Source organism: Hemitrygon akajei, unplaced genomic scaffold (genome assembly GCF_048418815.1).
Source record: "Hemitrygon akajei unplaced genomic scaffold, sHemAka1.3 Scf000204, whole genome shotgun sequence".
Taxonomy (NCBI): Eukaryota; Metazoa; Chordata; class Chondrichthyes; order Myliobatiformes; family Dasyatidae; genus Hemitrygon; species Hemitrygon akajei.
This window is the reverse complement of record NW_027332089.1, coordinates 322232-341929: the sequence shown is the minus strand read 5'-3', so window position 1 is coordinate 341929 and position 19698 is coordinate 322232. Positions and strand designations below refer to the sequence as shown.

General features: G+C 46.0%; 1 protein-coding gene across 2 annotated transcripts; it reads left to right on the top strand.

The window, feature by feature from the left end:
* Positions 1-3982: 3982 nt before the first annotated feature.
* On the top strand, positions 3983-13247 carry LOC140724400 (uncharacterized). Of its 2 annotated transcripts, none has more exons than XM_073038848.1 (3): positions 3983-4359; positions 5210-5379; positions 10702-13247. In XM_073038848.1, exon 3 carries the CDS (start codon positions 11191-11193, stop codon positions 12394-12396), a length of 1206 nt encoding a protein of 401 aa, XP_072894949.1. In that variant the 5' UTR covers positions 3983-4359; positions 5210-5379; positions 10702-11190; the 3' UTR covers positions 12397-13247. The 2 variants fall into 2 exon arrangements, with proteins under 2 accessions (XP_072894949.1, XP_072894950.1); XM_073038849.1 differs by lacking the exon at positions 3983-4359 and adding an exon at positions 4663-4765.
* Positions 13248-19698: the final 6451 nt, after the last annotated feature.

The following is a 19698-nucleotide window of genomic DNA, read 5'->3' as shown; positions in this document are numbered from 1 at the left end:
ATAAAGTATCTATCTATCTATCTATCTATCTAAATTGGTGTAAGAAATAAACGGACGGACAACTGTTTAGATGGGGAGAGAATTATAAACGCAGAGATACAAGTGGACTTGGAAGTCCTTCTGCAAGATACCCTAAAGGTTAACTTCCAGTTTGAGTCGGTGGTGACGAACGCAAATGCAATGCTGGCATTCATTTCTAGAGGTATAGAATATAAGAACAGGGATGCGATGGTGAGTCTCTTTAAGGCACTCGTAATATCACGCAGACTATTGTGTGCAGTTTTGGGATCCTAATTTTAGAAATGATATATTGACATTATACGGACCTGGACGTCAAGAGATGGGAAGACGTCGCGAACGATCGCTCACGCTGGAGACGAGAACTACACAGAGGGCTGGAGCGCGGAGGAGAGAAACTGAGGCTTGCCGCCGAGGAAAAGCGCGCTCGCCGAAAAGACAACAACACGGCAACATTGGAGGAGAGCGTCTTCAAATGCAATCGCTGCAACCGAGACTGTCACTCCCGTGTGGGCCTGTACAGCCACAACAGACGCTGCACCACCATCAGCAGCTGAATCAAAACTCTCCAGGCGCAGATCCATGGTCTCTCGAGACCGACGGATGCCACATCATCATACTGACATTAGAGAGGGTTCAGAGAAAATTCACGGGAATGATTCCGTTGGGCTGTATTCCCTGGATTTCAGGAGAATAATGGGGATATCATAGAAATATTCTCAATATTAAAAGGTCTGAACAGATTAGATATGGCAAAGCTGGTTTCCCATGGTAGGGGATTCTAGGACAAGAGGGCATGACTGCTGAATTAAAGGACGTCCATTTAGAACAGAGATACGGATAAATTACTTAAATCAGTGTGTGGTAAATGTGTGGAATTTGTTGTCACGAGTGGCTGTGGAGCCAAGTCATTGTGTGTATTTAAGGTAGAGATAAATAGGTTATTGATTAGCCAGCGCATCAAAGGTTATGGGGTGATGGCAGGGGAGTGGGGTTGACTGGATGAATTGGATCAGCCCATGATTGAATGGCGGAGCAGAATTGTTGGGCCGAATGGCCAACTACTGCTCCAATATTTTATGGTCTTATTGTCTTTTCCACTGTTTCGCCCTGTCAAAGAGCAGCCAATAGTTCTGGTTATATGAACTATTCATATGAGAATACAGCCTTTTCTATTTTTCTGAGCTCCTCATAAATGTGTACAGTTTACTTAAGCTCTGCTCCAGAATTTCCACACAATTAAACGTTTATTACATATTTATTTTTATTTTTGCACTACTTATATCATTTAACGACTTAATGTGAATATTTTTTGTAATTCATAGCTGTTAACATCTATTGTTATGAATTAAGTTCTCCTGCTGCTGCAGAGACAACGAATTTCATGACATATGCCGGTGCTATTAAAGCTGATTCTGATATTGATATGGGAGACCCACCACCGGTCACCTGATCCCAGTTACCGCAGATTGTAATGCGAGATTGAAGCCTTTTCTAATTATTTGCATTCCTCAGAAATGACAACAGTTCAGTTAAGTTTCCTTCTGAGGTTCCAAAGCAGAAGCTCAGTCTGTCTAATATTTCCACACAATTAAAATGGGGTATTTGTTTATTCTTATCACGTACTGAGCTACAGTGAATAGCTTGCCTGACGTACCAGCCACACAGATCAGTACATTACGACAGTACATTGAGTTGATATACGACAAGACAATAACTGTAACAAAGCATTATGGCTGCAGAGAAAGTGCAGTGCAGATAGACATATGGTGCAGGGTCACGTCGAGTTACATTGTGAGCTCGAGTCCATTTTATCATTCATTTGGCTTATAACCGCAGACAGGAAGCCGACCTTGAGCCTGGTGGTAGGCGCTTTAAAGCTTTTGTATCTCTTCCCCGATGGGGGAGCGTGTTTGCAGCAAGAATGTCCAGGTTGTGAGGATCTTTGAGTACATGGCCTGCTTTTCCGAGGCAGGGGAAGTGTAGGAAGAATCCATGGAGGGGAGGCTTGTTTCTCTGATGTTCTCCGCTCTCCAAAGTTCTCTGCAGTTCCTTGCAGTCACGAGCAGAGCAGTAGCCATACGAAGGCGTGAAGTATCGACAAGAAGCTCAGAGACCTCGGCCTTCACCCTGCCTTGTGTAGCTGGATCCTGGACTTCCTGTCAGATCGCCAGCAGGTGTTAAGAGTGGGATCCCTCACCTCTGTCTCTCTGACCCTCAGCACACATACCCCACAGGGTTGTCTCCTTGGCCCCCTCCTTTCGTCTCATGACTTGTGTCGCCACCCACAGCTCCAATCTGCTAATTTGCTGACGACACGACACTGACTGGACTAATCTCAAATAATAATGAGGCAGCCGACAGAGAAGAAGTCATCACCCCGACACAGTGGCGTCAAGAAAACAACCTCTCCCTCACTGTGACAAAAATAAAGGAGCTGGTTGTGGATTACAAGAGGAATAGAAACAGTGACCAAATTCAACATGTTCAAGTCCGTTATTGCACATTTTAATGTGGATCATGGCAGAATGTACTGTATATAAAATACGGTTAATGACATGTTTATAGATTATAGATTGTTACTGACAGAGAATCGTATAATCTGTGTTCCGTGTGTTATCTGAATGTACTTGCCTGTGATGCTGCCACAATTCAGTGTTTCTCTGTACCTGTACCTTCCCGTACTTGTGCACTTGGCAATAAATTCAACAGGACCTGAGAAATCTCAGTGAGATTTGATCAGTGATGATCATCTCGGCAGCTCGGTAGGTCGAATGTAAAGAGACAGCACACTGTTAAATGCAAAACCCTGAACGGTGTTGATGATCAGAGGGATCTCAGACTCCAAGTTCATCGCTCTCTGAAAGAGACTGCACAGATTGATCGGGTGGTTAAGAAGGCAAAGGGCATGGTTGTCTTTATTAGTTGAAGCATTGAGTTCAAAAGTCGGGAAGTTGTGTTGCAGCTGTTTCGAGCCTGCGGTCGTACTGTGACTGTTTCTTTAAGAGCGCCGGCGTGAGGAGGCGGGACTATGACGTCATGCACAGGCTGACGGCGCTAACTGTGGATTAATCATGAGAGAGAGAGAGAGCGATCTGCAGACAGGCAGTCGGCCAATCTAAAGAGAGAGAGAGAGAGAGAGTCTGGAAAAGCTGATCGCTTCAGTTTGTCGCAGCTGAGGCTTGGAACTCTCCTGTGCCCACAAGAGTGGGTTGATCATCGGTACACGGAACCACAACGAATGTGTGTGGCTGTCACTTCGTATAATCCATAGGAGTGGGTTGTGGAATATTTTGTGTTAACCCTTGCCTGGGTATGTTGTGTGGTAATCCCTGGTAGACGGTATTCCTGTGACAGGTCACTTTCGCTGATAACTCGTATATGGACAGATTCAACTGATAAGAACTTCGACGATGGTTATTTCGAAGTAACGGCCTTTTCTCTACGTTTCACCCTGGATTACAAATATCTCTCTCCCATCATTTATTCCGGGGATTACTGAACTTTCCTACTTTACCATCTCAAGACTCTAAGCTTTGTTGCCTCAGGCTCGATAGTTTGGGAGTTATATTTACACATAACACTGTTACCTTTCCTTTATTTCGTTAAGTTACTGTAAGTAGATACTAACAAAGAAATGGTTTAACATCAAAACCAGACTCCAGTGTGAACTCTATTGCTGCTGGTTCGTTTCTCAAACGTTACAGTTCGTAACACAGCTTTATAAAACTAGTTAGGCCACATCTAGAGTGTTTCTGACAGTTCTGGGCGCCCCCATTCTCGGAAGGATGTCGGGGCTTTGGAGAGGGTGTGGAAGAGGTTTACCAGGATATAGCCTGGAGTAGAGGCCATGAGCTATAACGAGAGGTTGAACAAACTTGTGTTGTTTACTCCAGAGCGGCGCAGGCTGGGGTGAGACTGGATGGACGTTGATAAGATTACGAGAGGAATAGATACAGTGGACAGACGATATATTTTTTCCTGCGGGTTGAAATGTCTAACTCATTTAGGGTGAGGGGCGATGTGAACAGCGTTTGCTTCTTTACAGGGTGATGGGTAGCTGGATCTTTGTCTGGGGGTGGGAGACCCCCACAGGTCACTTGATATCGTTTGCCCCTGCCATTTAACCGCAGATGGGCAGTATCTGGGCGACTGCGTCCGAGGCCCCGCCCTCCTGATGATGCAACAATTACTTCGCGCATGCTCACAGTCTACAGGTGGGCGGCGTGCTCGCTTCCGCAGTACATCTGTTCCGGGATCGGCAAAGGGTTCCCGCCTCCTGGGTGGGGAGCCGGGGGTCGGGATCACTGTCTGCGGGCCGAAGATATCACTTTCCCATCGGTGAGTACTGAGAGCGATCCCGAGCGGGGAGATCCGATGTTGGCCATCAGCTCCGAACCGAGGGTCAATTTCTCATTTAGTACCCAGTTATCTGGGCTCGTCAGAAATTTGTCGGCTTCACTGAATCTGCATTAAACGATCCAAACCAGGAGCCCAGGCTGTCTATTTCCGCAGAATTGAAATGTAACTCCCGCCAACAGGTCACGTGAGGCTGTGCGCCGCAGATCTGCTCCGCCCTCCGCTTTGGACGCATGATCACGTGGTGTGTGCCCACCGTCCGCGGATGGATGGTGATGCGGGATGGTGGGGGTGGTGGAGGGATGTATGGTGAAGTAAACCTACCAAATGCTGAAAAGCCTGGATACAGTGGACATGGAAAGTTTGCGATTGACAGCACAGTGTCAGAGTAAAGATGCTTCCCCTTAAAACTGAGATGAGAAAAATTTCTTCAGCCAAAAGATGGCTGATCCGTGGAATTTGTTGCCACAGATGTTGTTTGAGGCTGCCATTTGGGTATATTTATGACAGAGATTAATATACTCATGATTGCTAAGTATCATCAGGGTACCAGGAGGAAGGCAGGAATATGGTGTTGGAATAAATCTCAGCCATGGTTGAGTGATGGAGCAGACTCGATGGATCGAATCACCCAATTCCGTCCCTACGTCTTATGTCTTACCATGACAGAACGATGACTCCTTCCTATCCCATATCAGGTTTTGTGATGTGGCAGGGACAGATTTGTTCAGTGGGATCATTATATTTGTCTTCAGTTTTTAGATTTCAGTGAGCAGAAATATTTTGTTCTCCTTTGTATTGTTAACATGCTCCTTTATATCTCATGTTACAGTTACACCTGGGGTGAGAGATTTATTGGAAGAAAAACCCACAACTGGAAGCAAACCACAACTGAAGACGAGGGAACAGCAACACGTGAACCAGCCCGAGGACTGAGAACACCGACTGGAGAGAAACCCTTCTGAGTTTTAGTTTCCAGTGATTCAGTCAGGAGAAAGTTTGGTGAGTCTCATTTACTCAAACACTGGTCCTTTAGGCTTCACATAACTGTACAAAGGAAGGTAGGGAATGATTGGAGTGAGCTGAATGTGCCCAGAAATACCAGTTATGCCTCTATCAGACCCAGTTGCAATCACTCCAGATCTGCTAATGTGCTGTCAGTAGCACGGCTCTTTAAACTCACACACATTCCCTCAGTGTTTGCTCATTTGAAGAGCTTACAACTTCTGAATTAGGTTTTGGTCGGTTCTGAGTGTGGAGAGGGAAAGAGGGGTGTTTATATTTACTATCTTGCAAAAAGAAGTAATTGTTTGCAATTACTTGCTGCAGACTCACTACCCATACCCTGTACATTCTCAACCAGATTATTGACATAGATGACAAGTAGCAATGGGTGTTACCCTGGGAAGCTCCAGGAGGCACGGGCCTTGACTCTAATAAACAGCCTCCCATCATCACCATCTGCTTCCTACCATCGAGCTGTTTCCAGACTCTGGGCTCTGTGACAAACACAATGGTTGCAGCAAGATTAGAAAGTGATTAATATAAAGAGATATTTGTTGCTTCCTGAAAGCTGTCTGATGCAATGGACCAGATCCTCCCTTGCTCACAACGTAATCTGCCCTCGGACCCTTCCTCCCGGGTCACACTGTGTCCGATAACCCACATCCCCAACCTCCCTCCACCGGCCAGTAGCCCCACAACTTTCCCACCATTTACCCCACACCCGTACACACAAACAGATTCATGTCACCAACATCCACTCTCACTGCTGGGGAACCACAACTAACTGATCCTACTTTCCAGGCCTAGACTGTCCAGCCGTCTGGCTCCATCCCGACCCTTTCCCTCGCAACCGACCTTCGATTTGCGTTGTCACATACCCCGTTACTGGGTAACCAAGCCAGGAGAAATGGAATGACATGTTGGAGTCTGGTGGTACTTTAACTATAGGTGTTTATTAATAAATGAAGTAATACAGTATCAAAAATGCAAATATACATATAAAACAGGTTAGCAATGATAAATACAGAAGTGTAGAAATAAGAATCAAAACCGAGCTCTATCGTAGTCTAGGGGTAAATGAATAGTCTTCAGATAATGCAGAGTTCAGTTCAGTTTGGGTTGAGGTAGTTGCTGTTGTGACATTGGAGAGAGAGAGAGAGAGCGAACGAGAGATGAGCGGAATCAGCAGGCAAACCATCCATTGTGTTCTTGTTCCTTTGTACTGTTGTGGTCATCAATTATGACCCTTCCGTTCCCGGCTAGACCGTTCTTCAGTGCTGGACTTGTCACCCAGATGAGAATGGACACACACACAAGCCCCCACTGGCCTGCTTTTACACACTGAGAGCTTTGGACCGATTCCCCCGAATCGATCCTCCAAGCCCCCACCTTCCTGTGGGTGCACAACACTCATTCAGTGTCCAGTGGCGTGTCTGCCTTTGTCTCAGCAGACTCGTCTTTTATCTCCCCAGCCGGGGTTCCAGCCATCCATCAGCTGATCATGTCCATCAATCTGGCCACTCCCTCCTGTCTCAGCAGGCACCTGGCATCACTCTGCTGTGTCAGCAAGGATTCACACAAGCAGGCAAAGTCCTTGGGAGTAAAGTCAACAATCAGCGAAGAAGCCATAATTTTAAATCCTTGTGTCTCTCTCATTATCAGCATGTGCAGCATGGCGCCTCTCCTCCTCTTTATCTCTCCCTCTCGTTAGCAGCATAGTTCACGGGGGGCCAACTCTGGACCCCATCTCCCCATGGTTTTCTCATCACACATAACAATGTAAACCCGAGATCAGCTCCTTCCTCATCGCCGCCCAACCAGGCTCAGAGCTCGTTAAGGAGCCTCGTGTGTGGCACCTTGTCAAAGGTCTGAAAATCCAAGTGCACAATGTCAACCAATTCTCCTTTGTCTACCCTGCTTATTATTTCTCAAAGCATTCCACTAAGTTCATCGGGCAAGATTTTCCCTTGAGGAAACAATGCTGACTCTGGCCTATTTTATCTTGTGCCTCCAAGTACCCCGAACTCACATCCTTAACAATCGACTCCAACATCTTTCAAACCACTGTCAGACTAAGTGGCCTATAGTTTCCTTTCTTCTGCCTCTCTCCCTTCTTGAAGAGTGGAGTGGCTTTTGCAATGTTCCAGTCTTTCAGAGCCATTTCTGAATTTAGTAATTCTTGAAAGATCATTAGTAATGCCTGCACAATCTCTCCAGCCACATCTTTCAGAACTGTGGGTGTAAACCATCAGGTCCAGGTGACTTATCTGCCTTCAGATCTTCAGCTTCCAAAGAACCTTCTCTCTTGTTGTGGTCCCTTCTGTACAGGTCCCACCTTCCCTGGAAGAGAGCCATGGAACCAAAAATCCTATCCCCTCCCCTTCCCTCCCCCCTCCACATGCCTGCTGTCATGCATGGGTTTTCTACACTGGTGTCTGACGTCTGTGGGTTTGTTTCTCATGGTTGTGCAGTTTAATCTTTATTCCATTCAGACAAGGGAGTGAGATCCAGATCTGTCACGACCTCTCATTGTGGGTGGGCATTTTTTCATTGACTCCATTCCACTGATACAACTTGCCGAAGTGCAGCCAATGTTTCTTATTACATATCATATTCATGATATATCCCTATCAATGCAAGAAGGAAGCTGAGTAATATTCAGTTTGCTTATAACAGCAGAATGGAAAATGTCCCTAGGCCTGGTGGTACGTTTTCTGTTTTTATGTTTTCATTTATCTTTGACACGATGGGTGGTTGAGAATTGAGAATGTCTGGTCTGGAGTTCTGGGAATCTTTAATTATGTTGCCTGATTTACTGAGACAGCAGGAAGTATAGAGCGAGTCCATGGAGGGGAGGCTTGTTTCCATGATGTGCTCTGCGAAGTCCCCAGTTTTCTGCTATTTCTTGAAGTCAACAGAAGAGAGTAGCTGTACAAAGGTGTGATGTATCCAAATGGAATACTTTTTACGGTGTAAACTTAAATTCGCCGGATCAATAACCACACCACAATCAGTTCATTACCTTATCTTTTTCACAAGTTCACTTTATTCTTTTCCACCAATCATGGGAAGCTCACATCTACAGATGCACTGGGCTGTCTGCACCACTCTCTGCAGGTTCCTGCAATTAAGGGAAGTACAGTTCCCGTACCAGGCAGTGATGCAGCCAGTCAGGATGCTTTCAATTGTCTCCCTGTAGAAAGCTCTTAGGATTTGGGGCCCAAACCAAACTTCTTCAACCATCTGAGGTGAAAACACAGCTGGTATGTACGGACCAGTTGAGATCCTTGGCAATGTTTATGTTGAGAAACTTAAAGCTGTTCACCATCTTAACCCCAGGTCCATTGACGTCAATAGGGGTTAGTCTGCCTCCATTCCTCCTGTCCTCCACAACCAGCTCCTTTGTTTTTGTGATAATGAGGGAGAGTTTGTTTTCTTGACACCACTCAGATGTTGTTCAGACCTCAGACAGAGTCAGCAATCAAATGGTTGAGCATGGTGCGATGAACGTGCTGAGCTGTGTATATCACAATCCAAGAAGCATTGTAGGAAAGCCAGATGAGCTGAGGACAGGGCATTATGATATTGTAGCCATTACTGGGACTTGGTTGCACCCAACAGTCTGAGGGATTTAGAAGAACAAATTTCCAGAGAGATCGCAGACCTTGCCAAGAAACAAAGGTTGTCTCAGTAAGTGATTTTAACTTTCCAAATATTGTCTGGGACTCCCATACTGTAAAAGGACTGGATGAGGTAAAGTTTGTCAAATGTGCCGTTAATCAGTACATAGAATTCCCGACGTAGAAGTGTGCAATAAGCTGTTAGGAAATGATCCAGAGCTGGTGACAGAAATTAGTGATCATAATGCCATGAGATTCAAGGTAAATATGGAAAAAAAGCGGTCTGGATCACGGGCTGAGATTCTCAATTGGAGAAAGGTCAATTTTGTGGTATCAGAAAGGATCTGACAAGTGTGGCTTGGGACAGGCTGTTTTCTGGCAAAGGAGTACTTGGTAAGTGGGAGGCCTTCAGAAGTGAAATTTTGAGGGTGTGGAGTTTGTATGTGCCTGCCAAAATAAAGGTTGAATGGTAACTGGTGCAGGGAACCTTGGTTTTTAAGAGATATTGAGGCCCTGGATATGTTATTCCTCTAAATGCCTCAGACTGTTGGGTGCTACCAAGTCACATTAATGTCTACAATATCATGATTCCATGCACTGATTTCATCTGACTTTTTTTTAGTTGTCTTCTGTTGGTTTCCAAAAGCTTCCCAATAATTTTTCTCTTTTGTTTGCCCTCTCTTTGACTTTTATGTTGGCTTTGGCTTTTCATTTCAGCCATGGTTGTGTCCTCCTGCCTTTCCAATACTTCCACTTCTTTGGGATGTATCGATCACTCATTTCCTGAATTGCTCCCAGAAACTCCAGCCATTGCTGCTCCGTTGTCACTCCTACCTTTTCCCTTCCAAACAAGTTTGTCCAGCTTCTCTGTCATAGAAACATGGAGAAGTTCAGTACAGAAACAGGCTATTTGGCCCATCTAGTCAATGCTGAAAAAACATTTAAGCTGTCAAATGCAACTACCTGCTTCAGGACCATCGCCCTCCATACCCCTACCATCTAGGCTCCCATCCAAACTTCTTTGAAATGGTGAAACCGAGCTCATATTCACCACTTGTGCTGACATCTCATTCCACACTCACACAACCATTTCAGTGAAGAGCTTTTCCAAATGTTTCTGTTAAATTTTCACCTACCCTACTTACCCATGACCTCTGGTTATCACCGCATCCAACCTCAGTGAAAAATGCTCCTTGCATTTACCTTATCTGTACCCTAATCATTTGGTATACTTCTAACAAAACTTCAAAGCAATGTATGATTCCCTTGTTTATGTTTAGAGCATATTTTAGGTGAAAAGATGATGAGGGGCATTGATCGTGTGGATAGCCAGAGGCTTTCTTCCCCAGGTCTAAAGTGGCTAACATGTGGGGCATAGTTTTAAGGTGCTGGGAAATAGATACTGAGGGGATATCAGGGGTTAGTTTTTTTACACAGAGAGTGGTGGGTGCATGGAATGCGTGAGAGTGTTTCAGTTACTGTGGGGCCAGGCACCCATGCAGCTCAGTGGGAACAGGGAATAATACCAATGGAGAGAGTCAAACTGAGCCAGGTTACAGATTGGGGATGGCAGAAATGCCCCATTCTCATAGAGACAGGAGGAGCATCAGAGAAGTAATATCACACCTTGACAAGTCAAGTAATCTCATCTGAAATGTTGTCCTACACCAATTGATGGATTTTGTAAATCTTTTTACAGGTTGAAAATGACCAGGATTTTGTCTACTGGAATCTCAAACAGATCACACCAGTTTTGCTGCCTCTGACCAGATATTTAAGAAGTGGAGCAAGGGATTCACTTCATCTTCCTTCCTGCTCAGACTGTGGGGAGGGATTCACTCGATCATCTGACTAACTGGCACCGCGTCATTTTACATGGGGGAATCCATTCACCTGCTCAGACAGTGGGAATGGATTCAGTCGGACATCTCAACTGAAGGTACATCAGCAACTTCACACTGGGACAAGGCCATTCACCTGTTCTGTGTGTGAGAAGGGATCCAGTCGGTCTTCCCACCTGTGGACACACCAGTCAGTTCACACTGGGCAGAATTTGGTCATCTGCTGAATTTGTAGGGAAAAATTCACTCTGTCATCTGACATTATGACTCACCAGTGAGTTCACACCGGTGAGTGGCCATTCAACTGCTCAGACCGAGGGACGGGATTCACTTGCTTATCTGACCTAATGGCTCATCTGCGAGTTCACATTGGGGAGAGGCCGTTCACCTGTTTAGACTGTGGGAAGGGATTCACTCAGTCATCTAAACTACTGGTACACAAGTCAGTTCACACTGGAGAGAGGCCATTCACCTGCTCAGACTGTGGGAGGGGATTCACTCAGTCATCTAACCTGAAGGTACATCAGCGAGTTCACACTGGAGAGAGGCCGTTCACCTGCTCAGACTGTGGAAAGGGATTCACTCGGTCATCTGCCCTAATGGTGCACCAGCGAGTTCACACTAGAGAGAGGCCGTTCACCTGCTCAGACTGTGGGAAGGGATTCACTCAGTCATCTCAACTGAAGGTACACCAGCGAGTTCACACTGGGGAGAAGCCATTCACCTGCACAGACTGTGGGACAGGATTCACTCAGTCATCCTCCCTAATGAAACACCAGCGAGTTCACACCGGGGAGCAGCCGTTCACCTGCTCGGACTGTGGGAAGGGATTCAATCAGTTATCTAACCTGAAAACACATCAGCAAGTTCACACTGGCGAGAGGCCATTCACCTGCTCAGACTGTGGGAAGGGATTCATTCGGTCGTCTGACCTAATGGCTCACCATCGAGTTCACACAAGGGAGCGGCCGTTCACCTGCTCACACTGCGGGGAGGGATTCATTTGCTCATCTAACCTTAAGGTACATCAGCAAGTTCACACTGGCGAGAGGCCATTCACCTGCTCAGACTGTGGGAAGGGATTCCCTTGCTCATCTCAACTGATGGTACATCAGCGAGTTCACACTGGAGAGAGGCCGTTCACCTGCTCAGACTGTGGGAAGGGATTCCCTTGTTCATCTCAGCTGATGGTACATCAGCGAGTTCACACTGGAGAGAGGCAGTTCACCTGCTCAGACTGTGGGAAGGGATTCACTCGGTCATCTATACTGAAGGTACATCAGCGAGTTCACACTGGCGAGAGGCCGTTCACCTGCTCGGACTGTGGGAAGGGATTCACTCGGTCATCTAAACTGAAGGTACATCAGCGAGTTCACACTGGAGAGAGGCCGTTCACCTGCTCAGACTGTGGGAAGGGATTCACTGAGTCATCCACCCTAATGGCACACAAGCGCATTCACACCAGGGAGCAGCCGTTCACCTGCTCGGACTGCGGGAAGGGATTCACTTGGTCATCTCAACTACAGAGACACCAGCGAGTTCACACTGGGTAGAGGCTGATCACCTGCTCAGACATTGGGAAGAGTTTCTCTCAGCCATCTCCATCAAATGTGCATCATTGGGTTCACACTGGAGAGTAGCTATTCTCCTGCTGTGATTGTGGGAAGCGATTCACTTAGTCATCTCGGCTTATGTAACTCTCGCTTCGGCTAGCAGCTTAATGTAGGGGGTGATATCCCCACAGGCTGGCCAAACTTGTGAGATCTCGTTCGGGTGGATGCTGTGTGATGTGTCCCCTGTTACAAATCAGTTCCCTGAAATTACAAACAGTACACAATATACGATTAAAGGATTGAGCTTTATAATTCTGACTTTGACTACAGGATTAGGTAAGTAAACAAAGAAGAATGGCCCGCTCTCTCCATTCGTGTCTTCTCATCTCTCCCTAGCGAAAGACCATAAATTCCCTCTTCCAGACTCACAAGAAAGAACGTTTCTCTCGTTGGATAGCCCCACACTCCAAAACCCTGTTATCTCCAGGCTTAACCTAAACATTGCTGCTACAGAGAAACCATTACCTCAGCAGTGAAACATTACAGAGAGGCCATTACATTAGCAGTGAAACCTTGCAGCATGTTACACTTGTGACACTCTACCGGGTTCACACTGGGGAGAAAGTTTCAATAAGCTGCATGTTGGATATTTGTCCATCACCGTTGCTGAATGCAATTTCGAGACTGACTGTCGGTGCTGAACTCTGCAATTATTGCTGCTGCTCACCACACCCAGTTCTTCACCCTGGTCACTGGGCATGGGAGGAGTTTCTTCTGCTGTACATTCACCTTTAATGGGACTGGAGTTTAATATTCTGGATCTGAGACAAATAAATCAGTTCTATTTTAAACTCTGTCTCTGGTACTTAAGTGAATTTATAACACACCTAGTGTACAGTAGAGAGTCAACTCTGGCCAGCTGGACCCTGCCACTGATTCTGTTCCATGACAGTCCTTTTCATTCCTCCCCGGTACAGCCAAAGTCGGCCTCAGGAAAAATCTTTCCAGACAGATCACTCAGAATTCTTTGGTGAAATGAGAAAGGTGGTGTGTGTTGTTTGTTTGGATTTTCAGATGATTCTGAACAAGGTGCTGCAGCTGAAGCTGCTTAACAAGACTACAGCTCATGGTATTTGATGTCTCTGTGCTGTTCCTGCTGGAGTTTAGAATTATGGGCGGGGTGTAGAGTTGCGGGGGCGGGGTTCCCAAATACTGTAAAGCCGAGACAGAGAGGATATGGAGAGGATGTTTTCCATAATACGGAGCCCAGGTCCAGGGATACACCCTCAGACTACAGGGAAATCAATTCAGATGAGGAGGAAGTCTTACGATATCATGTTTATTCAGCATGGCCGTGTCTGATCTATGCTTCTGTGCCCTTCCCCCTGTATCTCCAGCTCAAATGTACCCAGCCACCCACCTACACTCAGATAGATAAACACTTCATTGATCCTAAAGGAATTTACATGGAAGATTTAGAATTTTAGAAAATTCCATATGTCTGCATTTAAAATGAGTGGCCCTTTTTGATCCTGTCAGTTTCTCTCTCACTGATCCACAGAGATATCAAAAGGCCCGTCCCTTTCCCTCGTATATCTCCACCGGCTCAATCCCTGGTTTCTATCCCAGTTTAACTCCCCATCTCTCTTCCCTCCACTATTCCCTCCAATCTCTCTCCTCAGTCATTGTCTCCCACGCCTCCTTCTGCCCCCTCACTCGCTCCTTGTTTATTTCTCACCCACATCCATCTCCCCGCCATTCTCTCCCCTCACTGGTTGTCGCCACCATCTCTCTCCCCTGTTTCTTGCCTCCGCCACTTCCCTCTCATCTCTCCTCAGTCTGTCTCGCTAACACTCCTACTGTCTCTCGATTCTCTCTCCCTCTCTTTCAATACCACCACTCAGCCTGTTCTCTCTTCTCTCTCTCTCCCCCCACTCTCTCTATCTCTCCCTTTCCCACTTTCCCTTCTCTCCTTCTCCCTCTTCCTCTGTCTCTCTGTCTCTTTCTTTCCCTCCTCTGCTTCATCCAACTCCAAATGCCAGTAAGTTCCGCCGTCACTTGCACATTGAAAGGTGCTATTATGGAGTGAACATGGGCCGAGGATCCGGGTTGGTCTGTAAAGGTGGGGTGTGGTTTGTAGACAGAAAGTGGAGTAGAGAAGTGAGAGTGAGAGGAAGTTGGGATGAGAAGAGTAAGAGAGGGAGGTGAGGAAGTGGGAGAGGTATTAATAAGATAAGAGTGGAGAGCAGGAAAGGGAGAGTGAGAGTAGATGGAGGAGAGAAGCAGAGAGGAATGTGTGCTGAGGATTGAGAGGAGGGAGGGGTAGGGAGAAAGGAAGTGACAGATCTGGTGAGCGCACTATGGAGAGAGGAAGGAGCAAGATGTTGAGGGAGCTGCACACACTCAGTGTTGAGGGAGTTGCATTTCCTCTGTCCCACTCACAGTAACTCTTCTAAGGATGTATTTGCATCAACAAAAGCAGGATTCAACACGCTGCGAGCGTGTGCTATTCTGAACTGAAATGAAAGCTCAACCCAGAAAGATGAAGGAATTATCACAATGGAACAGTGATTCCCTCTGGGGGCAGTTACGTGTCCTAAGATGGCTTTAGGAGCAAATAGCACTCGCCGGGGGTGGGGGGCATTCGAGATTCCTGGCGGGGCAATGCTGCCTCTAACTTGCGATATCAGACCTGATCGACCGTTAGTAGAGCAGGTACTTCCAAAAAGGATGTGGCACTGGAATAAAGGAAGAAGCATCGCGCTGCAGGCCTTGAGCATTCGTCGTCACAACGGGTCTGACACTTGGCGATCTCGTCCGACCTTACCAACCTAACAGACGTCGTTGGGGATTAGCAACGAGGGTGCTCGGCATTTCGCCTTGACTTGCGGCACTAGGGCTAAAATAGGCTGGGAAACACTGCTATAGAAGAAAGAGTTAGCCAATAGATGAGCATAATCGTCCATGGATGAGATCCCCACGATGTGAGCAAAGGAGGTGAGCGTCCAACGTCAGGCTCAAAGCTGGAGACCTCTTCCCAGAAACTGCGTAGTTCCTTGTGTCAATACAGGACCAGGCGGTTGACACAGAAACAACAAAAATGCACATTAAAAGAGTCACAAACTCAAGACGAAGTGTTGTGCCTCTCTCGGGGCTCTAAAGCAGAATATGCCGTTTGATTGCTTACACAGCGCCATCAAGTGGCAAGCAGCTTTCACCAAAATCCTGCTTTAAGAGACGATCATGAAAGATACTATAGATGACAATCAATACAAGCTTGATCCAGTTTTAGAGTCGGAGTCAAACAATTGCATTGCTACCGATCCGTTATTATAGATAGGACGATACATGATCCCGTCCGGATATAATATCACAGAATAACCATGCAAATTAGATTTACTGAATAGATACAGGCATTCCGACACACACAGCACGCTGAAATCAATAAGTGAAAAAACCTGAAATATCCTATGGCGTTGATAGCAGTGTGATGTCATTCACTGGCTCTCATTTTGGAAGGGATTCAATCGGCCATCGCAGATACACCAACAGCTTCGCACCCGGAAGCGACCGTTCACCTGCTCCGTGTCTGTGAAGAGACTCATTCAGTTAACCCATCTTGTGTTGTTCCAGTGAGTTCACAATAAATAGAGGCCACATTTCTGTCCGGAGTGAGCAAAGAGATTTACTCAGTCATCCCAGCTGCGGCAATACCAGCAACTTCACATCAGGGAGGAAGTTCAAATCAGTTCTGTGTTAAATGTTTAACCATCACGGTGACTGAAGGCAGCTGCAGGTTCATGAGGGACTGTTACTGTCAGATTCTACAGTTCTTTCAGCTGCTCATCGCAACCAGGACTGAACCCTGGTCACTGAGCATTGGAGGAGTCTGTTCTGCTGATGTTAGCCTTAAACTAGACGGGTGTTTAATATTACGCTCACTCTCTACTACACTCACAATGTACACTAGAGAGGCCACTCAATCCATCTGGTCCCAGTCCATGTTTCTGTTCCATATCAGTATTTTAAAGTGTACATCTGCCGTTTCTCTCTCATACTCTCTGTTGCAAATAGTCTCTACTCCGTGGGAGAAGAGACTTCCCTTGAATTTCATAGAATCATAGAAATCTGCAGAAAAATTACAGGCCCTTCAGCCCACAATCTTGTGCCGACCATGTACCCTACTCTAGAAACTGCCTAGAATTACCCTACCGCAGAGCCCTCTAATTTTCCAAGTTCCATGAACCTATCTAAGATTCTCTTAACAGACCCTATTGTATCTGCCTCTACCACTTCAAGCACCTTAAACCATTTTCATTCATTTCAAAGGACTGGGCGTCAGACAGCTGGGTTGTTGCAATGCATCTCTCAAGTCTGACAGCAGACTAGCGAGTGAATCTTCGATGGAGCAGAGTCAGAAACCAAAGAGTTGCCAGCACCAGTCAGGGCTTTGGGGCTCCAGAAAAAGATGGGGTCTGGAGGTTTTGAGCGGGAGGAGGGAAGAGGAATCAGACCAGCAGGATCTGGCTATGAATAAAAGATGAGAAACATTTGGAAACTGGTTAATTGAAAAACAAATTGGTTAATTTCTACAAAATATTGCAGATAATCAGCAAATCAGGCAGCAAATGTGGAGAGGAATAAATGGACAGCATTTTAGCCGAGCCCCTTCAGCATGTCTGGATTGTGTACTCCTCTGTTTAGTTGCTGCCTGAACTGCAGAGCTCCTTCAGCATTGTGTGTGTGTGTGCGTCGCAGTTTTCCAGCAACTGCAGAAACATGCCCACTCTGGGTGATCAGAATGCTAATCTGTACGGGAGACAAAGTAGATGGGGGAGGTTTTAAATAGTAGTTTTACATCCGTATTTACTCAGGAGATGGACACAGAGTCTGCAGAAGTGAGGCAAAGCAGCATCAACTTCATGGACCCTGTACAGATTACAGAGGTGGAGGTGTTTGCTGTCTTAAGGTAAATTGGTGTGGATCAATCCCCAGGGCCTAATAAGTTGTTCCCTGGGACTCTGTGGAAGACAAGTGCAGAAATTGTCGGAGCCCAAGCACAGATATTTAAATCATCCTTAGTGACAGATGAGATACTGGAGGATTGGAGGACAGCCAATGTTGTTCTGCTGTTCAAGAAAGCCTCTAAAGTTAAACTAAGAAATTGTACATTGGTGAGCTTGTCATCAGTGGTGGGAAAGTTAATGGAACGTAAGTGCAGGAACTCGATATACAAGTTTTTGTATAGATGTGGACTGATTAAGGATAGATAGCATAGCTTTGTGCAGGGTAGGTCATGTCTAACCAACCTTATAGAGTCTCACGAGGAAGTTATCAGGAAAGTGGATGAAGGCAAGGCTGCTGATGTTGTCTACATGGACTTTAGCAAGCCACTTGGCAAAGTCTCACATTGGAGGTTGGTCAAGAAGTTTCAGACATTCAGCATTCAAGATGAGATAGTAAATTGGATGAGACACTGTCTTTGGGAGAAGCCAGAGTGTGGTAGCAGATGGTTGCCTATCTGAATGGAGGCCTGTGACTAGTGGTGTGCCATAGGGATCAGTGTGGGATGTGTTGTTGTTTGTCATCTATATCAGTAATCTGGATGATAGTGTGGTTAGCTGAATCAGCAAATATGTGGATCACACCAAGTCTGGGAGTTTAGCGGACTGTGAGCCGGCTATCATGGCTTGCAGTGCGAACTGCACCAGCTGGAAAGATGGTTTGAGAAATGGAAAATGGAATTTAATGCAGACAAGTGTGAGGTGTTGCACTTTGGTAGGACCTACCAGTGTAGGTCTTATACAGTGACTGGTTGGGCACTGAGGAGTCTTGTAGAGGAAAGGAATCGGGGAATACAAGTCTATATTTCACTGAAAGTGGTGTCACAATTCAAAAGGTATAGAGAGAAAGATTTTGGCCCATTGGCCTTCATAAACTCAAGTACTGTCAACAATAGACGGATGTTATGTTGACGTTGTACAAGACATTGGTGAGGCCTGATTTGGAGTATTGTGCGCAGTTTTGATCACCAACCTACAGGAAAGATGTAAAAGAGGTTGAAAGAGTTCAGAGAAAATTCACAAGGATGTTGTCAGGTCTGGAGGACTTGGGTTAGAAGGAAACATTGAACTGGACTGGACTTTATTCCTTGGAAAGTAGAAGAGTGAGGGGATATCTGATGGAGGTATACCACAGTTTTGAGGGACATAGTTGGGGTAAATGCAAGCTGGGTTTTTCCACTGAGATGGGGTGGGACCACAACCAGAGGCCATGTTGTGGTTGCACGATTGCACCATGTTAGAGGTCGGTATAGGTACCTGGATGGTAGGGGTATGGGAGTGGAAAGCGTAAATAGCTTGGCACCAACGAGATGGGCCAATGTGTCTGAATCTTTCTATGACTGTGACAAGAATCTTAAATAATACTAATATTCACACTAATTCCTTTTAACAGCTGTGCAGACCAACCATACATCTGAGTAGGAGATATTTACATGGCGTTAAAACTGTGGCACTTTAAGTTAACAGTATATAAAAGAAAATCCCAGCTGCACGTCAACAAAGGGTATTTGTGTGAGAGTGCTTCAGTTCCTGTGGGGCCAGGCTCCCATGCAGCTCAGTGGGAACAGGGAATAACACCAATGGAGAGAGTCAAACTGAGCCAATTCACTGATTGGAGAAGGTAGAAATGCCCCATTCTTGTAGAGACTGGAAGAGTATCAGAGAATTTGATGGTCATTCCAGACACCAACCATGTGCCCAGTTACAAGATGATTTCTCTCTGCAACTTGGGTTGAACCTCACTGTAACAGTGTGATGTCAGATCACACCTTGGTAACTAATGTGATCTCATCTGAAATGTCCTTCACACACTGATGGATTTTGTAAATCCTTTTACAGGTTAAAAATGACAAGGAATCTATGGGAATTCAAACAAAACACATCAGTTTTGCTGTCTCTGTCCAGATATTTAAGAAGTGGAGCAAGGGATTCCCTCAATCATCCTTCCTGCTCAGACTGTGGGGAGGGATTCACTTTATCATCTGACCGATTGGTACGCCCGTTATTTTACACAGGTAAAATTCACCTGTTCAGTCTGGGAATGGAATCACTCGTTCATATCAACTAAAGGTACATCAGCAAGTTCACACCCCGCGGGACAAGGCTATTCACCTGTTCTGTGTGTGAGAAGGGATTCAGACGATCTTTCCAGCTATGGGCACACCAATCAGTTCACATTGAGCAGAGGCTGGTCATCTGCTGAAATTGTGGGGAAGGATTCACTAGGCCATATCTGACC